The sequence below is a fragment of the Ailuropoda melanoleuca genome, chromosome 11, assembly GCF_002007445.2.
Source record: "Ailuropoda melanoleuca isolate Jingjing chromosome 11, ASM200744v2, whole genome shotgun sequence".
Lineage (NCBI taxonomy): Eukaryota > Metazoa > Chordata > Mammalia > Carnivora > Ursidae > Ailuropoda > Ailuropoda melanoleuca.
In genome coordinates, this window is record NC_048228.1 from 74,783,220 (window position 1) to 74,804,916 (window position 21,697).

General features: G+C 37.0%; 1 protein-coding gene across 2 annotated transcripts in view; it reads left to right on the forward strand.

Annotated features, from left to right (window-relative positions):
- KCTD8 (potassium channel tetramerization domain containing 8) overlaps window positions 1–21,697 on the forward strand; it is a 229,227-nt gene that overhangs the window by 187,795 nt on the left and 19,735 nt on the right. Inside the window, exon 2 of one of the 2 annotated variants that reach the window (XM_034671869.1) lies at window positions 3,233–3,307. The exons of the other annotated variant lie outside the window; for it this stretch is intronic. Within the exon in view, the coding sequence (XP_034527760.1) occupies window positions 3,233–3,307 (75 nt within the window). The remainder of the gene's footprint in view (window positions 1–3,232; window positions 3,308–21,697) is intronic. 2 annotated transcript variants of the gene reach the window in all.

Genomic DNA, 21,697 nt, shown 5'->3' on the forward strand with positions numbered 1-21,697 from the left:
TAGGAGCTCTGTGAAGTAAAGGGTCAATTGTATCCAGCTTCATTTTGAGAACATACAAAGTACCCAGTGAAATATTTACTTAATTAATAGGATAAATTTTGACTTACTGAATATGTAGGATAAGCAAAAATGAACAAAGACCCAAAGTGTTTCAGAGTACCTATTAAGCTTCAGTTAATGTCATATACTAATGCCATTATTAGAAATATTCTTGACTTTGAACAAGTTATTTAACCTTTCCATACCCAAATGTCCCAAAGACATCTCAAAATTAGCAAGATGAGCAAGTGTAAATGTCACATTTGATTCCTTCTTCCTTCACCGCAAAATCTAATCTTGTAGTGTTTTCCATCTTCATCAGTGTCTTTGCCATTTATCCAGTCACTAGAAACAAAAATCCTATGAGCCATCCTGTCCTCTTCTTTAGAGGAATGCAGCTTCAGAGAAAATGTCCTATAGATCCTACCCCTGAATTAAAGTGATAAAAATCCATGAATTTCTCTCCACCATCATTCCTCATATGGATTACTGCAGAACATCCCTGTTTCCAATTTTGATACCCTCCTTGCAATCTCTACATAAATCCGTGATTTCCTATTGAATTTAGAATAAATCCAAACTCCACATCATGACCTACAAGTACATCCATAATTAGTCCCTCCCACATCTCCAACCTAGTAGTAAGACCACTCCTCACTTTACCAAAGCTCTTTTTTGCTTCCAGGTATTTTTGCTTTCCTCCTTCTTTCCTTCTGGCTCTTTCTGCCTCTGTTTGCATGTTAGGCAGGTAGTGGCTTTGTGCTTGATCTGCTGAACTAAAATTCCCAGAATTTCCTCTTCTGTGTAGAAACCAGTTAGCCTTGGACCCAAAATAAAATTTGTATGAGATTTGGAAAGTGAAAGTGAAGCAACAGCCACATTTTTTTAACTCTCTGAATGATGATGCAGAGCATGAGACCTATGGCATCTCACTGATGTGGTGGCTCACATTTTGGGGTGTGGCAGCATCCCAGCCCACAGTTCCCCCAGTGCTGGCCAGAGCTCTAACCTTATCTTCTCTGGGTCCCAGGCATATACGTGCAGCTGTGGAGAAGTGGGTAGCTATTCCTGACAGTCACCCACAGGATCGGGGTTAGAGCTCTTGAAAGACAGAGCCAGTTTTAGTAGCCCTTGTTGTTTTTAATTTGTCCCTGTAAGTTCCATTTTGTCATTGCTCTCATCTACATTCAGCTTTCCTTCATGACTTCCACTCTTCATGATTCTAAAGCAACTTCAGACTCAACCCTGCAAACAGAGGCAGTAGGCTGCCTGCACTGTCCCATCAGCTTCCACACTCACATAAAGGGTAACCCCTTTTAAGTTGCTATAGAATCATGAAGACTGGAAGGCATGAAGGAAAGCCTAGAGCAGGTTTCACAGATCCAAGGTGAGGGGTCTGGTATGTAAATCCAGGACCTGTCTCCTCTGACGTGCACATGATAGAGACCGATGAGGCAGTTCTGCACAAAAATTTCACTTACAACTTTTAGGATGAACCTTTCTAGCAACTCAGATAACAGCAACTCTCCACTCTATGTCTGTTTATTTTTTTTCTGTGTTCCAACGCACAATTTTTGCCAATCTGAAAAAATACCTTGAGATAGATTTAACAATTACTCTTAGAAAATGTTTTCTATCTTGTGTTCTAAGCCCTGCTTATTTTCTAGTCCCATAGTTACAGTTAAGTGTTTCTAGTGTGTTATCTCTCTGACCCTTAATTAAAGATTCCAGCTTATTAAGAAATGGGCTTATATTGAGTCTTAATTTAAAAATTTAGTAACTTCACTAGGGATTTTTGAAAAATTCCTTATTGATGAAACATAAATCTCATCCTCCAAGAAGAACAGCCAGTTCAAAATTGAAGTCTCCAAAAATTATTTCAATTTTAGTATGCTCTCCACAGTCTCTCTTAGTCTGGGTCCAATTAAGATTCAGAAACCGTAAATCAATTTAAACAGGGAAGTTTAATATTAAGATTTATTAAACTATGATTGAAGAATGAGTATGAAAATGTAACAACTCCAAAAAGTAACTCCCTAAGGCTAAGGGGGAGTATCTAAGGAAGGACACTTGGAAGAAGGCTTTCCTTCTTATTACGGGTCAAATTGTGTCCACCTACATGTTGAAGTCCTAATCCCCAGGACCTCAGAGTGTGTGACATCATTTGGAATAGAGTTGTTGCAGATGTAATTAGCTAAGTTAAGATGAAGTCATATTGGAGTGGGATGGGCCTCTAACAACGTAGCCGGTGTCCTTATAAGAAGATGACCGTGTGGAAACAGAGACACACAGGAATGCCATGTGACAGTGAAGGCATAGATTGGAGTGAAGCCACTGTAAGCCGAAGTATGTCAAACATTACTGGCAAACCACCAGGAATTAGAAAGAGGCAAAGAAGGATTCCCCTACAAATTTCAGGGGGAACATGGAATTGCCAACACCTTGATTTCAAACATCTAGCCTCCAGAATTGTGAGATAAGAAGTTTCTGTTGTTTTAAGCCAACCAGATTGTGGTATTTTGTGATAGTAGCTCTAAGAAACTAATATACTCCCCAAATCTGGTATCAGACTCTTTGGAGAAGGTGAAAGTGAAGCCTGCAGATGAAGAAGTTGCTCAGAAAACAATCCTCTGTGGCACAAATGAGCAGAAGCTGGTGGGTGGACACACAGGGGAAGCTGGAGCACCAGTCTGGTCATGAGTCCCGAGGCAGGCATTGTTCACGTTGAGAGGGCAATAGCAGTGTCATAGTCCCAACCTTGTCAGGTCTGTGAGATCTCCAAGGGTCTGCCTCTCTGGGCACATGGCTAAGACAGGGCAGCCCTGGATGTCCCTTCACACACACACACACACACACACACACACACACACACACACACACATACCTGATGGACCACACAGCAGATACAAGGAAAAGCAAAAGGCAGTGCATTCAAATGAGCTTCTCTATTCCACCTGCCATGTTCCACCACCACCCTCTGCTGCCAGTTCTTAACATCATATCCATTGTAAAGTAGAAATGCTCAAAGTGTTGAAATAGGCCAGTCTGTTTTAACAGAGAAGGTAATAAGGGTGAATTTGGAGCTGTGACACAATAAATTGATAATTGCCACAGAGCCCCTTTGGTACATTAGTGGCGTTTCAAGGACAATCATGGAATTCCAGCTGATATTTCGCCTATTTTATGCTTACAGGTCCAGCATTATGCAGTGATGATGGCATTCACGTTGACTCCACACCAGGATGGTGGATTTATTCTGTTTATTCAGGTGTGTGTGTGTGTGTGTGTGTGTGTTGGCTATTGATCCTTAGGTCTAAAATCCATAACATGTCTCCCTAAGTATGACAAGCAGAAAACCAAGATGCTCATGGTCTAGGATCAGAAGGGTAATGTGGTCAAAAGCCTTCAACCAAAAGTAATTTCCCAAACACTGTGAAGGGAGATACAGAATCCATCTTTAATTTTCTATTTATATCTTCAGTTCATTTTCCTCCCCTACCAGAGTAGTGAATCCTTCACCCTAAATAGTCCTGAATCTTTCCAACTTTGATTCCAGTTCCAAGTAGCTATCGTTCTCCTCTTCTGACTTTATCTCTCTTCAATGTTAAGATGTTCCAAAGAACTTAGTGTAACAAAGCACATCATCTTGTGGAGGGAAATCTACAGAGGAGTACAGATCAAACTGCTCCGAAGTGGGTAGCAGGAGCAGAATGTCTAGTATACAAACTTCACTTCAGTGATCACATCTTTATTAAAGAAATGTGACAGGGGCATTGAATGGTGTTTGGGGCATGTTCAGGAGTAGAGTGTGGTGTTTCCTTTCGCCACACCTTTTCACTAGTCAAACCTCAGTGGACTCTTCAAAGATACTTCTTAGGTATCTTTTCATCAGTGCCTATTTTCCTGCTACTGCATGCTAAGTGTTAGACAACATTAGGTGTACCCTTCTCAGATCTAGTCGTACCTACTCCCTCTTGTAGAAAAAAAAGTGAATATTTCACAATCATTGATTATTTACAACCCGTGAGGAATACCACCTCCACCTCCAAAGAAACCCCCAAACATCCCTTTTTTTCTAAAAGTCCCTACATGATAGCCAAGTCTTTCAAATACCACCATTTGGGGATTAAGCTATAGAAAGGAGGGACCTGACTCTCCATTAAAGTTCTTCTAACCTCCTCTGCATTGCCATTCCATTACTTTTTAAAAGGAATAACTCTTGTCATGGGTACTATTGATTGAATTCATGAGAGCATGCAGTCTCTTACTACCAGTTTCCCTAGGATAGTAAATAATTTAGATCCATCATGTTAATGGCATGGCCTCATTCTCTGTCAGCACCTCAAATGCAAGTACTCCCCTACCTAGCGTCCTACCAGATGTAGGCTCTACTATGTTATCAGGCTTCCCTGGGAATGCCCAGTCCCACAAGGAAACCCATAGTACAGCTTAGAGATTTAGGTACAACAAACAAGTAGCATTTTATTTCTAGCTTTTGCATTCTTTCAAACTACTACAAAAGCTATATGGTAAGCTATTTAGAATTTACCCTTTAACTTAGATGAGTACTGGATAAAATTCTGATCTCATCTTGAATCCAAAGTCAAGGTTCAAGGCTCAATATCAATAAATGGATAGTAAAGCCAGTGAAATGATTGATGGCAACATTTTGTGTACCCAATGGGCTGCTTAGATAAGTATATGAAAAAACTTTGTGCTTTCCTTCAGCACAAATGCAGAAACCAAGTCTTGTGATTGTTTGTACCTCTTATATTTTTTCTACTATTCAATTTTGGCTACATAAACAGTCAAATAATAGTTTTCACTTACAGGAAACAAAATAATTAACATCTTATATTTATAAATCACACATGGTTTTGGTTTGACTCTTCTAGATAATTTGCCTTTGGCACAATGTTTAAATCATCCTAACTTTATTCTCACTGATAGAAGTCACTGTTTGGAACCTGATTATAAACTTATGTCTATACAGATATGGTGACCAAAAGTTATGTGCAAAAATCACTACCATGACACATATTTAATAATAAAGTGATGAATTTCATAGGACTATCATAACTTGGGGTAGCTTAAAACAACAGAAATGTATTCTTTCATTGTTCTGAAGGCTAGATGTCTAATTTCAAAAGGTCATGCTCTCTCTGAGACTCTGGACAGAATCTTCCCTTGTTTCATCCTAACTTCTGGTGGTGGCCTTCAATCCTTGTCATTCCTTAACTTGTAGCTGTATAACTCTAGTCTCTAGTCTCTCTTCATTTTCATATGACTTCTATCTGTATCTTTGTGCCCAAATACCCCCCATCCTATAAGGACACTGGTCATCAGATTAAAAATCACCATAATCTAATTTGACCACATCTTAACTTGATTAGATTGGCAAAAGCCCTTTTTACAAATAAGATCACATTCAAGGTACTAGGGATTAGGACTTAAACATATCTTTCTGGGGGTACAAAATTCAACCCACAACATAAACTATTAATTAGTATTTGTTGGTTCTTTGCTTCATGTTGACATTTCTATGTGCTTAAAATGATGAAAATTTGACTTGCAACATTTAAAAAAAAATCTGTCTAGATAAAGTAATTACTGAAATCATGGACTGGGGATAAATTCAGAAACAAATTGAAATTCGTATTATTAAAGCCTTATTCACTAAGGGTATTTTAAGATTTGGTTCCTTTTTAATACATCTTGAAGTCGCTGAAGAGAACCTAGGTTAGGCTCGTGGTTGGATGACGATGGGTGAGCCAAGAAAGCATGGGGCCATTTCCCACGATACAAAACACTGAACCACAGCACTGTGAGCAGAGGAGAATGAAATTGCTCGTGTAGGAAAACACAAGGAACATTTAGGAAAACACAAGTCCAGTGTTATGAAAGTCAATGACCCTAGGGCTCTGGCTACAGTTTCATGAGGCAGAGGAAGGATAACCATTGTTTAACTCAGAATCTCACTTTTTCTTGTATCTCTAACTTGTTTTGCTCACTACACTGACGCAGAAAGAGTGGAAGATGGGGCTTAAGGAAGGAATCTTGGGAAGGCCTTGACTCAGCCTGGTAGAGATGTTACAGCACTTCATGTTTCTTACCTTCGGAGACTAGTTCGAATGGCTCTTACACACTTACGTGTTGGTGCTACTGGTTTTTGTTGTTGTTTCACAAGGATTCCTCTTCTAGCCAATAATATTTTCCTATAGATGAATTTAATAGTCCTTTTGTTTCCCTAGCCCATCCCTATTTTTGGGTCAGGAATCATAATCCCTATGGACTGTCATTTCATTAGACTGTTTTCATTTATTTTCTGGGAGTCTTAGAGATTCTTAGGGAAATGATCTGTGGATGATTGTACCTGATATCTATGAATTAAAAAGTCACTTCGGCTAGTAAGGATAAGAAGATCAAATTGTGAAATTCCAAGATGTATCTACTGATAATCTTTATAACATGGTGAATTCTTTATATTGTCATCAACTCTAGTTTAGAATTGCCACTCAGAAACATTGGGGTAGCAGAGTTAGTTTTCACAAACACTCTTTCCTGTACTGTGCTATCTTCTTTCATTCAAAGTGTCTCTGTGTAAAAATTGAAAATGCCTTTTGGCCAAGTGAATGTTAGCAGTTGCCTCTTTCTGCATTTCACCTTATTATTAGCCTTTGAGTACTTTTTTTAAGCTGAGAATAGACATGACACTGCTCAGGGGACCTGCTTCTGATTTTATATTCTAAGAAAGACCGATCAGTTTCGGCGGACACCCTGCTCTTTTCACATTTGTGGGTTCTTTTCTTTCAGGAGGACTAGACAGATTAATAGTGGCCCACTAGTTACCAAAAGCCCCTTTTGTACTATATAATTCTGGATTCATTAAATGTCTGTATAAGTTTAATGAAGCATTACAAATTTGGAAGATAAACAGATCCTCAAAACAGTCCCTGGCTAAAATTCATGATCAGTTCTATGTAGCATTTTCTGTTACTTCTCTAAGAATCTGAATTAAGGTTTTAACTTATTGACCTCCTAATTAAATATCATAATCAGAATATATAAACATGAAATTTAAATGTCTTTAGCTTTCAATTAAAATTGACAAAAGTGTTGCCATATAAAAATTATGAACTATTTTTAAATGTTATTTAAATTTAAATAAGTAAAGTATTATAATATTTTATATAAACTTTGTTTAAAATGAATTACCACTCATTAATATTTCTTAATTGAAAAAAATTTTAAAAATAAAACTGTTTTCTTTCTGGATTATGATGGTACATTACTTTCTTTGATAAATAGTTCACCTTAGATTTAATTTTATACTGGTAAATATTAAGCTGTATAGCATTGCTCGTATTACTATATGCATGGGTCATTAAAATACATGATTTCCCTTTTAAGCAGAATTGAGAAGACCTTTGATATGGAGAAGAACTGTATTTTTGTATACTTTAGACACTGTCCCAAGCAGAAAGAGAGGAGAGACAGGGTAAAGAATGTAGGAGCTGAGGGGTTCACATGGATCATATTGAGTCATAAACAATCACTAAGCATGTGTTGGTGCTTGGCACAGCGGGTAAGCGTCTGCCTTCGGCTCAGGGCGTGATCCCGGCGTTCTGGGATCGAGCCCCACATCGGGCTCCTCTGATATGAGCCTGCTTCTTTCTCCCACTCCCCCTGCTTGTGTTCCCTCTCTCGCTGGCTGTCTCTATCTCTGTCAAATAAAATAAATAAAATCTTAAAAAAAAAAAAAAGAATTCACTAAGATGTTCAAAAGATAAAGGGTTAAGGGCAATACTATTGCCTAACCTCAGGGATTTTACAGTCTAAGGAGACAAAATTGATATGCATTAAAAATAAATGACCCATACAAATGAGTATAAAAGAAATGATAATGAATTGGATAGTTCATATTATGCTACACTTTGAGTTCAAAGGAGCTGATAATAATGAGTTCATCCATGAAAGTCCACTGTAATATTGCAACAGATGGAAGAAATATTGGAATTAGAGCTAGATATCACATTATAATAATAACACTTTTGCCACTTTTTACCTGTATTGCTTTAGAAAAATTGCATAATCTTTCTTTTAGTTTTTTTTATCTGTAAGATGGGTTAGTTAAAGGACTTACTGTTTTTGTTGTTTTTTTTTTTTACGGCAGTAAAACTGTAAAACTATATATTCTAAAGAATAATCTTTCTACAAGCAGATCATTGATGAATTACCATTAATGATAATTTAAGTACTCTTGAGCTTCCAGGGAAATCCCCAATGCTCAAAAAAGAAGGGAGAGGAGGAGCAGGAGAAGATGAGGAAGAGAATTTGGATAGTGTCTATAAGCCAAATGTAGCCAAGCCCTTCATGGCGGCAGACGCCCATAAGAGAACTGAGATAGCCAAAGTGAGATAGGAAAGGTAGGCTATATTATCACAAGACAGGGAAGCCAAGCTGATATTCTGCGTTAGCCTAGGGCTAGTAAAGGAAAGAGTATCAATTTGGTGACAACCTAGACCCAAGTAAAAGGAAACCCAAGTTCTCTCTGCAGGAGAGTAATTTAGAAAAGAAATATTTCAAAAAAGAGAGAAAATCACTATAGCAGAAAAACTCAAGAGCATAAAAACTAATTAACTTCTGTGAAAATACATAGTTATAGTAATGATAATGTCTACATTATGGAATTACCAAAAAAAATTAAATATAAACCCGAATCAGTCCTGGCCAACAATAGCATATAAGTAGAGAGGGTGGTAGAGTTCAAATTTCTGCTTTCTTGTTTTGTTCAAGAGGGTGGCCAAAATATTGATTAAGCTTAGGCTTGAAGTCTGAAGATGTTATGTATTCGTGGTAAATTTTTCATACCCACTAAAAAGAATAAAAACAGAGTTTATAAATCTCATATTAGTTGAGGGAAAAAAATGAAACCAGGAGAAAAATGTAATTAAAATTTTCAGTCAATAAAAAAGAAACAAAAAGGGAATAGTGGATGAAGAGGAAAGGGAAAGAAAATAAAATTAAAAAGTAAGATGTTAGTAATTCTCATAAAAATAAATGGACTGAAACTTCCAGCTAAAATTCAGATTTTCAGATAAGATTAAAAATGAAAATGTAACTAAACACTATTTACAAAAGTCATATTTAAAACATAAGAAATATAAAATATGAAAGTAAAATAATGGAAAAAACAAATACCAGGTAAAGTCTAATAAAAAAATTCCTGTATTTAAAAAAAAAATTTTAACATTTTTATTTTAAAAACGTTGTAAATTCACATGCTATTGCAAGAACAATAGAGAGGGCCCCTGTGTAACCTTCACTCTGTTTCTTCCAGGGATAACGTTTTTTATAATTGCAGCTCAATGTCACAACTGAGAAATTAACATTAATACAACTCATTGACCTTATTCAGATCGTACTGGTTTTATGCGCACTCATTTTCGTGTGTGTATTTATTTCTCTGCAGTTTTGCCACGTGTGTAGATTTGTGTATCCACCACTACAGTCAAGATACAGAACTGTTCCTTCACCACAAATATCCCTCATGGTATCTTTTGATATAGCCACACCCTAAGCCCCATCTCTAACTCCTGTAAACCATCAGTCTGTTCTATTTCTTTAATTTTGTCATTTTAAAAGAGTTACATAAATGGAATGACAAATGAATTGTTAAGCCCACAGATATATTAAGTAAAAACAGGAACACGATAAAATTATAAAAATTTGAATTTATCAGGAATATATAAATACTGTAAAACTATGATAATAAAATACAACAAAAATAATAAATAGCTATGATAGTTTACACTATTTATGTATTTTATAATATCTAAATAACATGGGGAATTTTACAGATTGTGGGAAATTTTTATTTCCACTTTTAATGCTATATAAACCAAATAGACAAAAAGAATTAGTAAACAAAGAAAATGTGAAAATATGTGGCATTATCTTACAAAGTTAAATTGTTTCTGCTCATAATATACTCTACAGAATTTGTACACGAGTGTACCAGAAGACAGAATGTCCGCCACAATGTTCTTATTAACAAAACACTGGAAACTGCCCCATCGTACACTGATGGGAGAATAGATACACAATGGTATAGTATACAGCTGTGAAAAATGAATGAACTTCAGCAACTCACAACATGGTTAAATCATAGAAATATAATGTTAGGTTGAAAAAGATTAATAAAGTATGATAGAGTTTTCAGAAAGCTCAGATAGAAGAAAACCAAAGCAAATGTGTGTATGTGCATGTGTGTTCATGTGTTCTGAAACTGTTTTTGAAAAACAAGGTAAATTAATGAAAAATTAAGGGTAATAGCTGTCTTTAGGCGATCCTCAGAGGAATGACAGTAGAGAGAAGCCACAGGTTTTATTTAGGATGCTGGTCATTTGGGTGCCTGGGTGGCTCAGTCAATCATCTGCCTTCACTCAGGTCATGATCGCAGGGTCCTAGGGTCGAGCCCCATGTCGCGCTCCCTGCTTAGCAGGGAGCCTGCTTGTCCCTCTGCCTGCCGCTCCCCCTGCTTGTGCTCTCTTTCTCTCTCTTTCTGTGTTAAATAAATAAATAAAATCTCAAAAAATAAAAAGAAAGGATGCTGGTCGTTTTACTTTTGAAGTCTGGTGGTGTGATCACAGTTATTTGCTGTATTTATATTTCATCATGTAACACATATGTTGCATGTGTTTTTTATGTATGAAATAGTACCTAATAAATTTTAAATAAATAGAATGAGCCTAATAATATTCCCTGTTATATAAAGGCATTTTAAAGATATTTTAAGGATATACAGACTTAATGTAAGGGGAAGTCTCTTTGTCAAATATAAAATTGTTTACAAACACGAGACAGAATCATAATGAATACATTTCTGCTTCTAGATTACTGGTGAGCTTCCATAGTTTGTGCTACGGTCCCAACTTGCCTACACACCTCACCCTGCTCTTACTCCCACTGATGGCGACAGTGACTCTCTGTTCACCTCCAGAGAGCAAGCTTTCCTACTTCTGCCTTTAAGATGAAGTGAACACGCTCCTAGGACCTCAACTGTTTAATAGCTGGCTGCAAGCCCCAGCCTCCAAGCACATCTTCGAACAGGAAAGAGTGGTGCCCTCCTTCCTGTTTTCCCATCAGGGATGGAGTTGTGCCCCGTCTCCATACTCCTACAAGATTGTTTTCCTGTGAGATGATCCAAACAAGTAATGGAGAGGTGCTCTTTGAGGCAGGCAGTGACAATGAAGAGGCAGCGAAAGAACTACTCATTTTTACTGCTCTATTATTTCCTAATCACTTGATAAGACTTCTTTCTTGATTATTTGGTAAAAACATTTTCCAGACTATATTCTTGCTTTCAAAACAAAATAACTATGATTGATAGAGGGTAAATATACAAGATTTAAAAAATGCCTTAGCATTTTTTCATTGCTGCAGATACACCCAGAGAGGTAGAGAAACAGGAGGACTCCTCACTGTGATCCTCTGAGTTCCTAAAATTCTCTTTTTTTATTTTAATTGTGGTAAGAACAGATGACAGGAGGTTTACCTTCTTAACACAGTTTTAAGTGGACAGTATAGATTGTTAACTGTAATCACATGTTGTACAGTGGATCCCTAGAATTTATGCACCTTAAATAACTGAAACTTTATGCCCATTGAAGGGCAACTCCCCATTCCCATACTCTTAAAGGAGTCAGACTCACGGAGGACACTTTACTGTTACATAGGCAGGGGGAAACACTTACGGGGAAAGAATTGTGAAGGGAAGGTAAGAGGCAATGCTATCTGATTCACTGTTGCAATATTTACACAGTGCTGAGAAAAAATATATGCTGGGTGTTCAAATAGAGAGATCTCAGACAGAGTTCAGAGAGGTTAATTTGCCTTCTGGTCTCTCTGTTTTAACTCGGCTTTCATCCCATTCCTCAGTTCTAGAACTCACAGAGCTTTCGTTTCTTGGATTTCCTTGCTAGAACTTGCAGTCTCCATGGGTCTCTATGGAGTATGTAGCCAGCCCACATTACATATTCACTCTCCGTCTGTCCAGGCTCTTTAATGTGCCTCTGCTCATGTATTCATTTTTGGCTTTTGCTTTTCATTCACAGTCCTATGCTTTAATTTTATATATAGTAAAAGGAGGAGAAAGGAGACCCCTTTTCTAAAGTCTATACAATAAAATGTTTACTTTTTATTTTACTGACTTAAAGAGTGAACTCAAAAAGATGAAAGTCATATTTGAATCTGACATTCCCTAGTGGGTGTCTTGGTTTGTGTAGGAATTCTGAGTTTCATATTCTTCTATTAAGTTCTCTGCTCTATCACATCTCTCTCCTCTGTTTCTCATTGCAAGAAAAGCCATTTTAAAGCAAGCCCTGCTGTGTATGCATAATAAAAACCCTTCAGAAAAAAACTCGTTTTAACAGATCATTAAATTTATTGCTTGTGAGGGGGTAAAAAATCCAAGATTCCAGAACAAACACATTTTTATTCTTTTTGTTTTAATTTTTCTATTAGGATACTGAAACAGAAAGTGCATGCCATTTCTAAAATAACAAATCCTCAAGTAAAATCCACATGCAAGGAAACTAAATATCTCTTAATAAACAAACAAATAACATTGTGCCCATCTTGGTAGAGATTTAGATGGTGGATTAAAGATGGATCTTCAACTTTGTACTTTTCTCTGTCTTGACATCAGCTATCAAGTCAGAGCTGAGAAGCACCATAGAAATAAACAAATCCTCCCTGGTCTTATTTCGAATTCCAATATGATGATACAGCCTTCGCTGTATTCATTAGTTGTGGTATTTATAAGTGGGGGAGTTTCCAGTTGAGTTTTATGAGGACAAGTGAGTGGAAGGGCAGGGCAATATATCAGTGAGAGTTAAGAGACACAGGGCTTCAATAACTGTAGCTCAATTATCCCACTCCTTGATAAGATTGTTCTCTTTAGGAGGAAAAATTTGCATACACAGTACTTTTGGAGCATACCAAACTTCTTATTTCGGGTTATTTTGCAGTTTTCCACATACTCTGTCATTCTGTCTTGTGGCCCGATATGGTGACCCTCATTAGGGAATGCCTCATTTTATGGAAGTAGTGGTGAGAGGCGAGGGTGCACGTTCAGAGGCCACTCATTAGGATGCATTCTGGAGGGGGTGCGGCTCTCTGAAGGGCCTTGTGGCCGTGCTGTGCTCCCAGGTAATGACTTCCCTGCCAGCTGGCCCTTCACGGGACCAGGATACACAGGAGCGAACGTGAGAGATGACACCAAGCGGTATGGACTCAAGAAAACTGTTGTAAAAATAATTACCAGTAGTGCCTGTGGCTAAACACTGAATGCAATTACTATATTACAGTTATGGCAGTGATCAGAAACTGTTTCCACGGAGAAAAGAAATGAATAGGACTGAGATCATTGCTGAGGTAATTGAGAAATTTTCTTTTCTAAGAAAAGAAATTGTCTTTTCTAAGCATGAACCTCTCTATAAAGGCTGTGTTCACCACTTCCCCTCAAAAAGTAAAACACAGTCATGGATACAAAATTTCTTAGCCTGTCACAGCTTCCTGAGGCTACTTTACTACTTGTCTCTTGAGCTCCAGGAGAAGTTCGGATGTCACCAAATAGGTCAAGTGTGAGCATCTCTGCCTGGTCCTGGTCCCTCTGATTCTCCTCCCTGCTCACTCCGCCCGTGTTTATTCTGCTAGCAACTCAGCAGCAAGCCATTCCCCAGGCTTTGGAGCACCTAATAAAACTCCTCAGGCAAAGCAGTTTCATCTTTCAACATCGTCCTAGGCTTCCTGTAGAGAACACTGGGTCTTTTCCCGCTACAAAGGAGTTTTTAATATATTATGTTCCCCACTTGTGTAGCAGTTGACATGGGTGACACGTCCCAGCAGGTTTTTACCCCCTCCAAAAAATTAAGGAGATAAATGTTTGTTTGAAAACATTCAGTTCACATGTTGACACATACATTTGGTGGGAAAACAGTTTTGTGTTCTAATAACATAGGACAGAGAAGAAGGATGCATGGGGACTTTCCACTCAGGGTGGGAATCAGGAGGACAGAAGTGAAGGTGGTTTATAACTTCAAATACAGTGGTCAGAGTCGAACTCACTGAGAAGATGGTGTTGGTCAAAAAACATGGAAGAGAGGGGGTGCCTGGGTGGCTCAATCAGTTAAGCATCTGCCTTGGGCTCAGGTCATGATCCCCGGGTCCTGGGATTGAGCCCCACGTCTAGCTCCACACTCAGTGGGGAGTCTGCTTTTCCCTCCCCCACTGCCCCTCCCCCTGCTCCCTGCCCTCTCTCTCTCAAACAAACAAACAAACAAACAAGCAGACAAATGTGAAGGAGATTGTGTAACATGATGGTCCATTCATACTATACGTTTCTATTTACATTGCATTTAAAGAATAAGTTATTTAGTTAAAAAAATATTTATTGAGTACTTACTGAGTACAAGGCAAAGGCTTTGTGAAAGATACATCTTAATCTCTGTTTTACATATAAGGAATAAAAGGGATGGTGGGTTCAAGGTTACACAGCTGGGAAGTGACAACACAAGTATTAGAATCAAGCCCTCTCCTATCTCCAGTATCAGGTTTCTCATCTGATCCTTGGGCAGAAATATACTATTTCTCAAAGTTCTTCTAAGTACAACTGATAGAAAAGGACCTGTTAGTAAAAGAATATTTTGAGTGATTATTAGTATTTATATCTTCTAACTCTTAAAATAATCATGAAAGCCTGCTCTATGAAAATGCTGTACCTGTATTACATGTCTCATGTAACCTGACAACAACTCTTCATAGGTGGGAAATCTCTGATGGTAGGAAGATGTTTACGTACCTTCCCTAAGGCGACTTACAGCCAAGCAGTGACTAAGCCTGAGCTTGAACCCAGGCCTATCTTGAAACCCTGGGCTTCTGGCAACTCTTCCAGACACAGTTCCTTCTCAGTTGGAAGCTCCCAGTCTAACTGGAGATGAACAAAAATTCATGTGAGTTTAGATGAGCTGACATTGCTCTGGTGCCCAGAGCAAGGAGAGCAGTCAGCAGGTTTGACTAAGGACTGCTTGCCGCAGTGCCTGGGTCACTGGATAGATATCTCTCATTCCCTTTCCGTAGTCCACATGAGGCCCTAGACAGAGGCAGCAATGACCTGGTTATGTAATGTAGAACAGTTTCATCTTGATCACCAGGAGCAGTGAAAATTGGGTACACATGCTGTGGGCTTGTGGCTGAAGGCTGTTTTCAGTCAAAGGGATAGATAGTAGCTAGGTCTTGCAGTAGGAAAGACTGGGTCCCAAATCTCCATATCCTTCATCTGGGATGTCTGCAGAATTCAGAGCAGAGCAGAACTGGTGGTTCTCTTGAAATTGTGTTCTGAATCGAAGTTGGGGTCCAAACTGGTGGAATTCCTTCTCAAAAGTGCCTGCTGGTCTCAGGCAGAACTGAGACTTGAAGCCAAGTCTCTTATCCTGGCTCTCCCCCATGCTCCCGTAGTCACCAAGAAATGAAAACATACTCACAGCAAATTTTAAAAAATAAGAAGACAGTGGATGAGGAAAGCCCCTCTTCACTGGTCCCATACCCAGGTTCTTCTACCTAGAGAACCTACTCTCATCAGATCGGTGGGCTTCCATTCAGCTTTTTACCATTTTTTTATTTGGAACCTGAACACTTCCAAGAAAGATGCATTTGCTTTGCTTCTCTCGAGGGCCTCCATGAGGAGTGTGTGTCTGCGTGTGTATGTGGTATGGTGTGGTGGTGCTACCTATAACTGTCCAATTCTGCCTATGACATGGTTAGTTTAATTCTGCCACGCAGTGATAACAAGATTATCCCTCACACCTCATCTCATGTCTTACAGTGGTTTTATCCTAATACACGTACTATTTGTTTTCCATCAGCCTGACTACTTGGTTTATCTTTCCGGAGGTCAGAATACATTATACTTGTTGTTTCCCCAGTTTATCACTAGTCTTTAATTTTGTGGTGGTAACTTTCATCCTATAGAACTTTACATTTTTATGAAACAAGCCCTTCATGCTTTACCTTTATTGATTCTGAGTTTTATGACTTTAATTAACCAGTATAAAATTATTTTTTAAAAACTGTATTTTCTTTGAATACATTAATAGTTTCATTGTTTATATTTGGATTTTTAAATTATCTAGAATTTGTTTTTATATATAATGTGAGGTATAAATATATATGTTTTTCCAAATGGATATAGCAAATTACTTTAACCCAATTCATTGAACAATGCATTCTTTCTCCACTGAATTCAGATACCAAATTTCTATAGGTGCATCGTTTAGTTTTTGCACTTTCCATTCCATTCCATTGACATAATTTTTCCACATTGTTACAATCATGATAAAGTTTTAAAGTATAATTTGATATTTGGGAAGGCCAGACTCTCATTTTTGTTCTTTTTGTTTTTTGTTTTTGTTTTTGTTTTTCTGTTTTAAAATAGTGTAGGTTATTCTGGTATATTTCCTTTCCCAAATTACTTTAGTATCAGTTTGACAAGTTACATATAAAACCTTGTTGAGATTTGTATTAGCCTTGTACTGAATTTATGCATTTATTTGGGGATAATGAGATTTTTACAATATTATTCTAACAGGGAAAATACTTTTTCCTTCCATTTATTCTATTTCTCTGAATCTGTCAATAAAGTCGAATCATCCCAAAGTTTCATAGTTTCCTTCAGATACCTCTTGTTTAGTGTGAGACAAAAAATTATCAGTTTATTATGTTTATCCAGAGTTGATTAGAATTTTGTCTTGCTACACTGAGTATGACCTATTTTAAATATATATATATATACACATATGGACATATATACATATATATACATATATGTAACTTTATATATATATATTTAATTAACACTGCAGATATAAAGGAAAGCAGTTGATTTTTCTATGTTGATCTTCTACCTAGCCTCCTTATGAAACTCTCTTAAAGAGTCTTTCAATTGTTCTAGATCATATCATCTGAAATAATGATGCTTCTTTTGTCCCTTTTCAATATTTCTACTTATTTTTTATTACTTATTATATTGGCTATACTCTTAAGGGAAAAAATTGAACAGTAGTAATAATGACAGGTGTTTGGGGATGAATTTTTACTGTAATAGAAATTGTACCTCACTATCAAGTTAAGAAATTATTTTTCTTCCAATTTCTAGTTTACTATTAAAAAAATAAATCAGTCATCTGTTGAAGGGCATCTCAGCTCCTTCCACAATTTAGCTATTGTGGACAATGCTGCTATGAACATTGGGGTTGCATATGGCCCTTCTCCTCACTACGTCTGTCTCTGTGGGTTAAATACCCAGTAGTGCATTGGTCATAGGGTAGCTCAATTTTTAACTTTTTAAGGGACCTCCACACTGTTTTCCAGAGTGGCTGTACCAACTTGCATTCCCACCAACAATGTAGTAAGGAGGGCATGTATTGCATGGTGCACTGGGTGTTATACGCAACTAATGAATCATTGAACTTTACATCAGAAACCAGGGATGTACTGTATGGTGACTAACATAATAAAAAAAAAAAAAACATTAAAATAAAAAAATAAATCAGGTATGCGTATTTGGGTCTATTCAATGTTTCTTCCTATGTATGTAATGTTTTATGGTGATGAAATCACTTTCATTTTTGAGATAAATATCACTTGGTCATGATACATTTTCCATTTGATATATTGTTGGATTAAATTTGTGTATGTTTTATTTAGGATGTTATATCTCTGTTCAGAAAGTAGATAGGCCCACAATATTCTTTTCTGTGTGTATGTGTGTTTCTGGATTTGAGATCAGGGTTATGATGCTTACAGAATTGGTTAGGAAAATTTCTCTCATTTTCTATTCCTTGGATAAATTTGTATAACGTAGATCTTACCATTTCCCCAGAGATCTGAAGGATCAAAAGAAAAAGAACTATGAATTTCCTTCTTTTCCTTTCTTTCTTCGTCATTATGTTTAGTATGATGATGAGTAAGAAAGGATATGATAGGATTCTTGGTCATTCTTGTTATTTAGAGTGCAACTTGCTTTCCTTCTGAATTCAAGCAAGTTCTGGTTGGAACAGAGAACGTGGCCCTGGGGGCTGTAGTGCCCCCCATTCCTATCACTTTACCTAATGTTAATATAAGATGTTTAGACTTGCTTTGAGTCTCTCTGAAATCTTACAATCATGAGGCATCCAAATACTATATGCAAATAGGGTGGCAAGGGACTGAGGCACTCATGGCTATCTCCCCTGCTCCCTCTGCTCCCTTGCTCTATTGGACTTCAGTTGTAAAACACAAGTTCAAAATGTAAATCGTTGTTTTAAAACTCTAACAGCAAAACATAAAACCAAGTTGCAGCCTTCCTGAGTGGGGAACCCTGTGTGACTTGGTTGTGAACCTGTGAAATCTGCCTTTTTTTAATTTCATTATCAAAATACAGCTGCATTGGGATGCCTGGCTGGCTCAGTTGGAGGAACATGCAACTCTTGGTCTTGGGATCATAAATTCAAGCTCCATATTGAGCATAGAGATTACTAAATAAATAAATAAATAAAACATAAAAAATAGTATAGTCCATACAATGTTTTATTAGTTTTAGGTGTACAGTTTATTGATTTGACAATTCCATACAATTCCCAGGGCTCACCACAATAAGTGTAGTCACCATATAATATTATTACAATATTTATGACTGTATTCCCAATACTGTACTTTTCATCTCCACAACTTATTTATTTTATAATTGGAAGTTTGTACCTTTTAATCCCCTTCATCTATTTCGCCTTTCTCCCATGTCCCACCACTCTGTCACCCACCAGTTTCTTCACAGTATTTAAGAATCTGCTTGGTTGTGGCACCTGGGTGGCTCAGTTTGTTGGGCATCTGCCTTTGGCTCAGGTCATGATCCCAGAGTCCTGGGATCCAGCCCTGCATCAGATTGGGCTCCGTGCTCATCAGGAAGTCTGCTTCTCCCTCTGCCCCCCACTCCACTCATGCGTGCTCTCTCCCTCTTTCGCTCTCTCAAATAAATAAATAAAATCTTTAAAAAAAATTTTTTTTAAAATCTGCTTGTTTTTTTTGTTTGCTTGTTGACTTGTTTTGTTTTTTTGACTCTATGTATAAGTGAAATCAGATGGTATTTGCCTTTGTCTGACTATTTCACTTATATAATGCCCTCTAAGTCCATCCATGTTGTTGCAGATGGCAAGATCTCATCCTTTTTATGGCTGAGTAATATTCCATTGTGTATGTATATGCTTCATCTTCTTTATCCGTTCATTCACTGATCCANCATCTTCTTTATCCATTCATTCACTGATCCACACTTGGGTTGCTTCCATATCTTGACTATTGTAAATAATGGTGCACTAAGCATAGGAGTGTGTGTATCTTTTCAAATTAGTGTTTTCATTTTCTTTGGGTAAATACCTAGTAGTGGAATTATTAAATCATATGATATTTCTATTTTTAATATTTTGATGAGTCTCCATACTATTTTCCACAATAGCTGTACCAATTTACATTCCCACCAACAGTGCACGAGGGTTCCTTTTTCTCCACATCCATGCCAACACTTTTTATTTCTTGTCCTTTGATACTAGCCATTCTGACTGGTATGAAGTAATATCTCATATCTACTGAATGGGAAAAGATATTTGCTAATGATATATTTGATAAGGGGTTAATATTCAAAATATATAAAGAACTTCTATAACTCAACACCAAAAAAAAATTATCCAATTAAAAAATGGGCCAAGGTCCTGAATAGACATTTTTCCAAAGAGAACATATAGACAGCAACAGACACATGAAAAGATGCTCGACGTCACTAATCATCAAGGCAATGCAAATCAAAACCAAAGTGAGATATCACTTCACACCAGTCAAAATGGCTAGTGTTAAAAAGTGTCCTGTTTTTAACCAAAAAACTAGCTAGAAGCTCTTCAAATATTAAATATATTTTGAATATTTAAAATATCCACACATGTTGAATATTTAAAACATTCAAATAGGAAAAATGATTAAGTTATTATTTTTACCTCTGTCATTTAGGGATTTTACCTCACATTAGTCACCTATTAATAAATATCTTCATATTTTCAACTTACTACTTTTTTGACTTGATGTTTTTGTCTTGATTATTTGTATTACATTGTTTTATTGATCACTTATTTTGTTCCATTTCATTTTTTACTTCAGTTTTTCCAAGCATACTTTGTATTTTTATTCTTTTAGTAGTTTAAAAACTTTAACACATGCTTCACATATTTTCCAACAATATGTAGAATTAATATAGAGAATTAATCAGGATCTATTCTCCTTCCCCATATCCTTAGTATACTATTAATTCCTTTCAACCCCTTCATGTTCCCTATTGTAATCATTTGGATCTTGGTTCTAGATTAACATAACTATATTTATATTATGACTTAGTGATTTCCTTTTTCAACAATTTTTCTTATGTTCTTTGCCTACTTTCTTGAACTCAGGGGACTTTTTTTTTGAGATACAAAGAATTATATGTTCAAAAGCATACCTGAATTTCCGTGTGGATAGTTTAAACTATTTCTAGGAGTTGCAACCATAAATGAACTCATGGTTTTTTCTCATATACTTAGTTCTCCACCAGTGTCTACCACCTCAGTATGGCAGACCATCTAATCTGTTACGAAGGCCAGAAACCTAAGTGCCATCATGATACATCTACCTCCCTCACAGCTCTCTCCTCTTACCCACCACCAGTTCATCACTAGATTCTATTGGTTTTTGTGTTCTAAAATTCTGATCTATATTCACCTCTCTCCACCACCACCACCACCACCACCACCACCACCACTAATTGCCTTATAAGAACTTGAATGGTCTACAACCTCTGTGCTCCAACTTGGGCCATGGTGCAGAGGTGTGCTGCCTTTATTCAGTTTTTATGACTTTTCACGCTTCCATGCAAATGGCACTTTGCTCAAGTTCATATCTCTTGCTCCTCCCTCCCCTAGTCATCCAGTACCTTCTATAATTTCTTTACCCTCACAACTCCTTCCTGAGTGAAGCCCTTCCTTTACATTTTGTAAAACATAACTTCCTAAAATATGCTATCATGATACCAGTTAACACCACTCTCGCTGCAGTTACAGCTCCGCATTACTTTGTGTGATTGTTAAATGAATGTCTATCATCATTAGACAAATTAAACATTATTGTTCATTTTACATATGTCTCCCATTGTCTAGCAAGATGTCTTCCATGTATTGAGTCTCAACAAATATTAAATGTATGAATCAACAAATGAATAAGTTGATATTCATTTTTGCTGGAGTATAAACTTGATAAATTCTTTCAGTGAGGCTCTTTGGATGGTAAAATGCTTGAGTGTGTCCACAAATAATTTGTACATTTGAATGCTAAAATAACTGAGGAGAAGTCTCTAATTTCAAACTGTTTTTTCCCTAAAATCTTCAAAGGTTTTGACTCATAGTCTTCTAGAAATCAAGAGTGGTCAGTGAAATTGTCAAACTGAAGCTTTTTCTTAATCTTTTGTGTGTCAGATGCTTTATTTTCTTCTGGAAGTTTTTCTTTTACCTTGATATTCTAATAATTCACTGAGATGCATTTATAA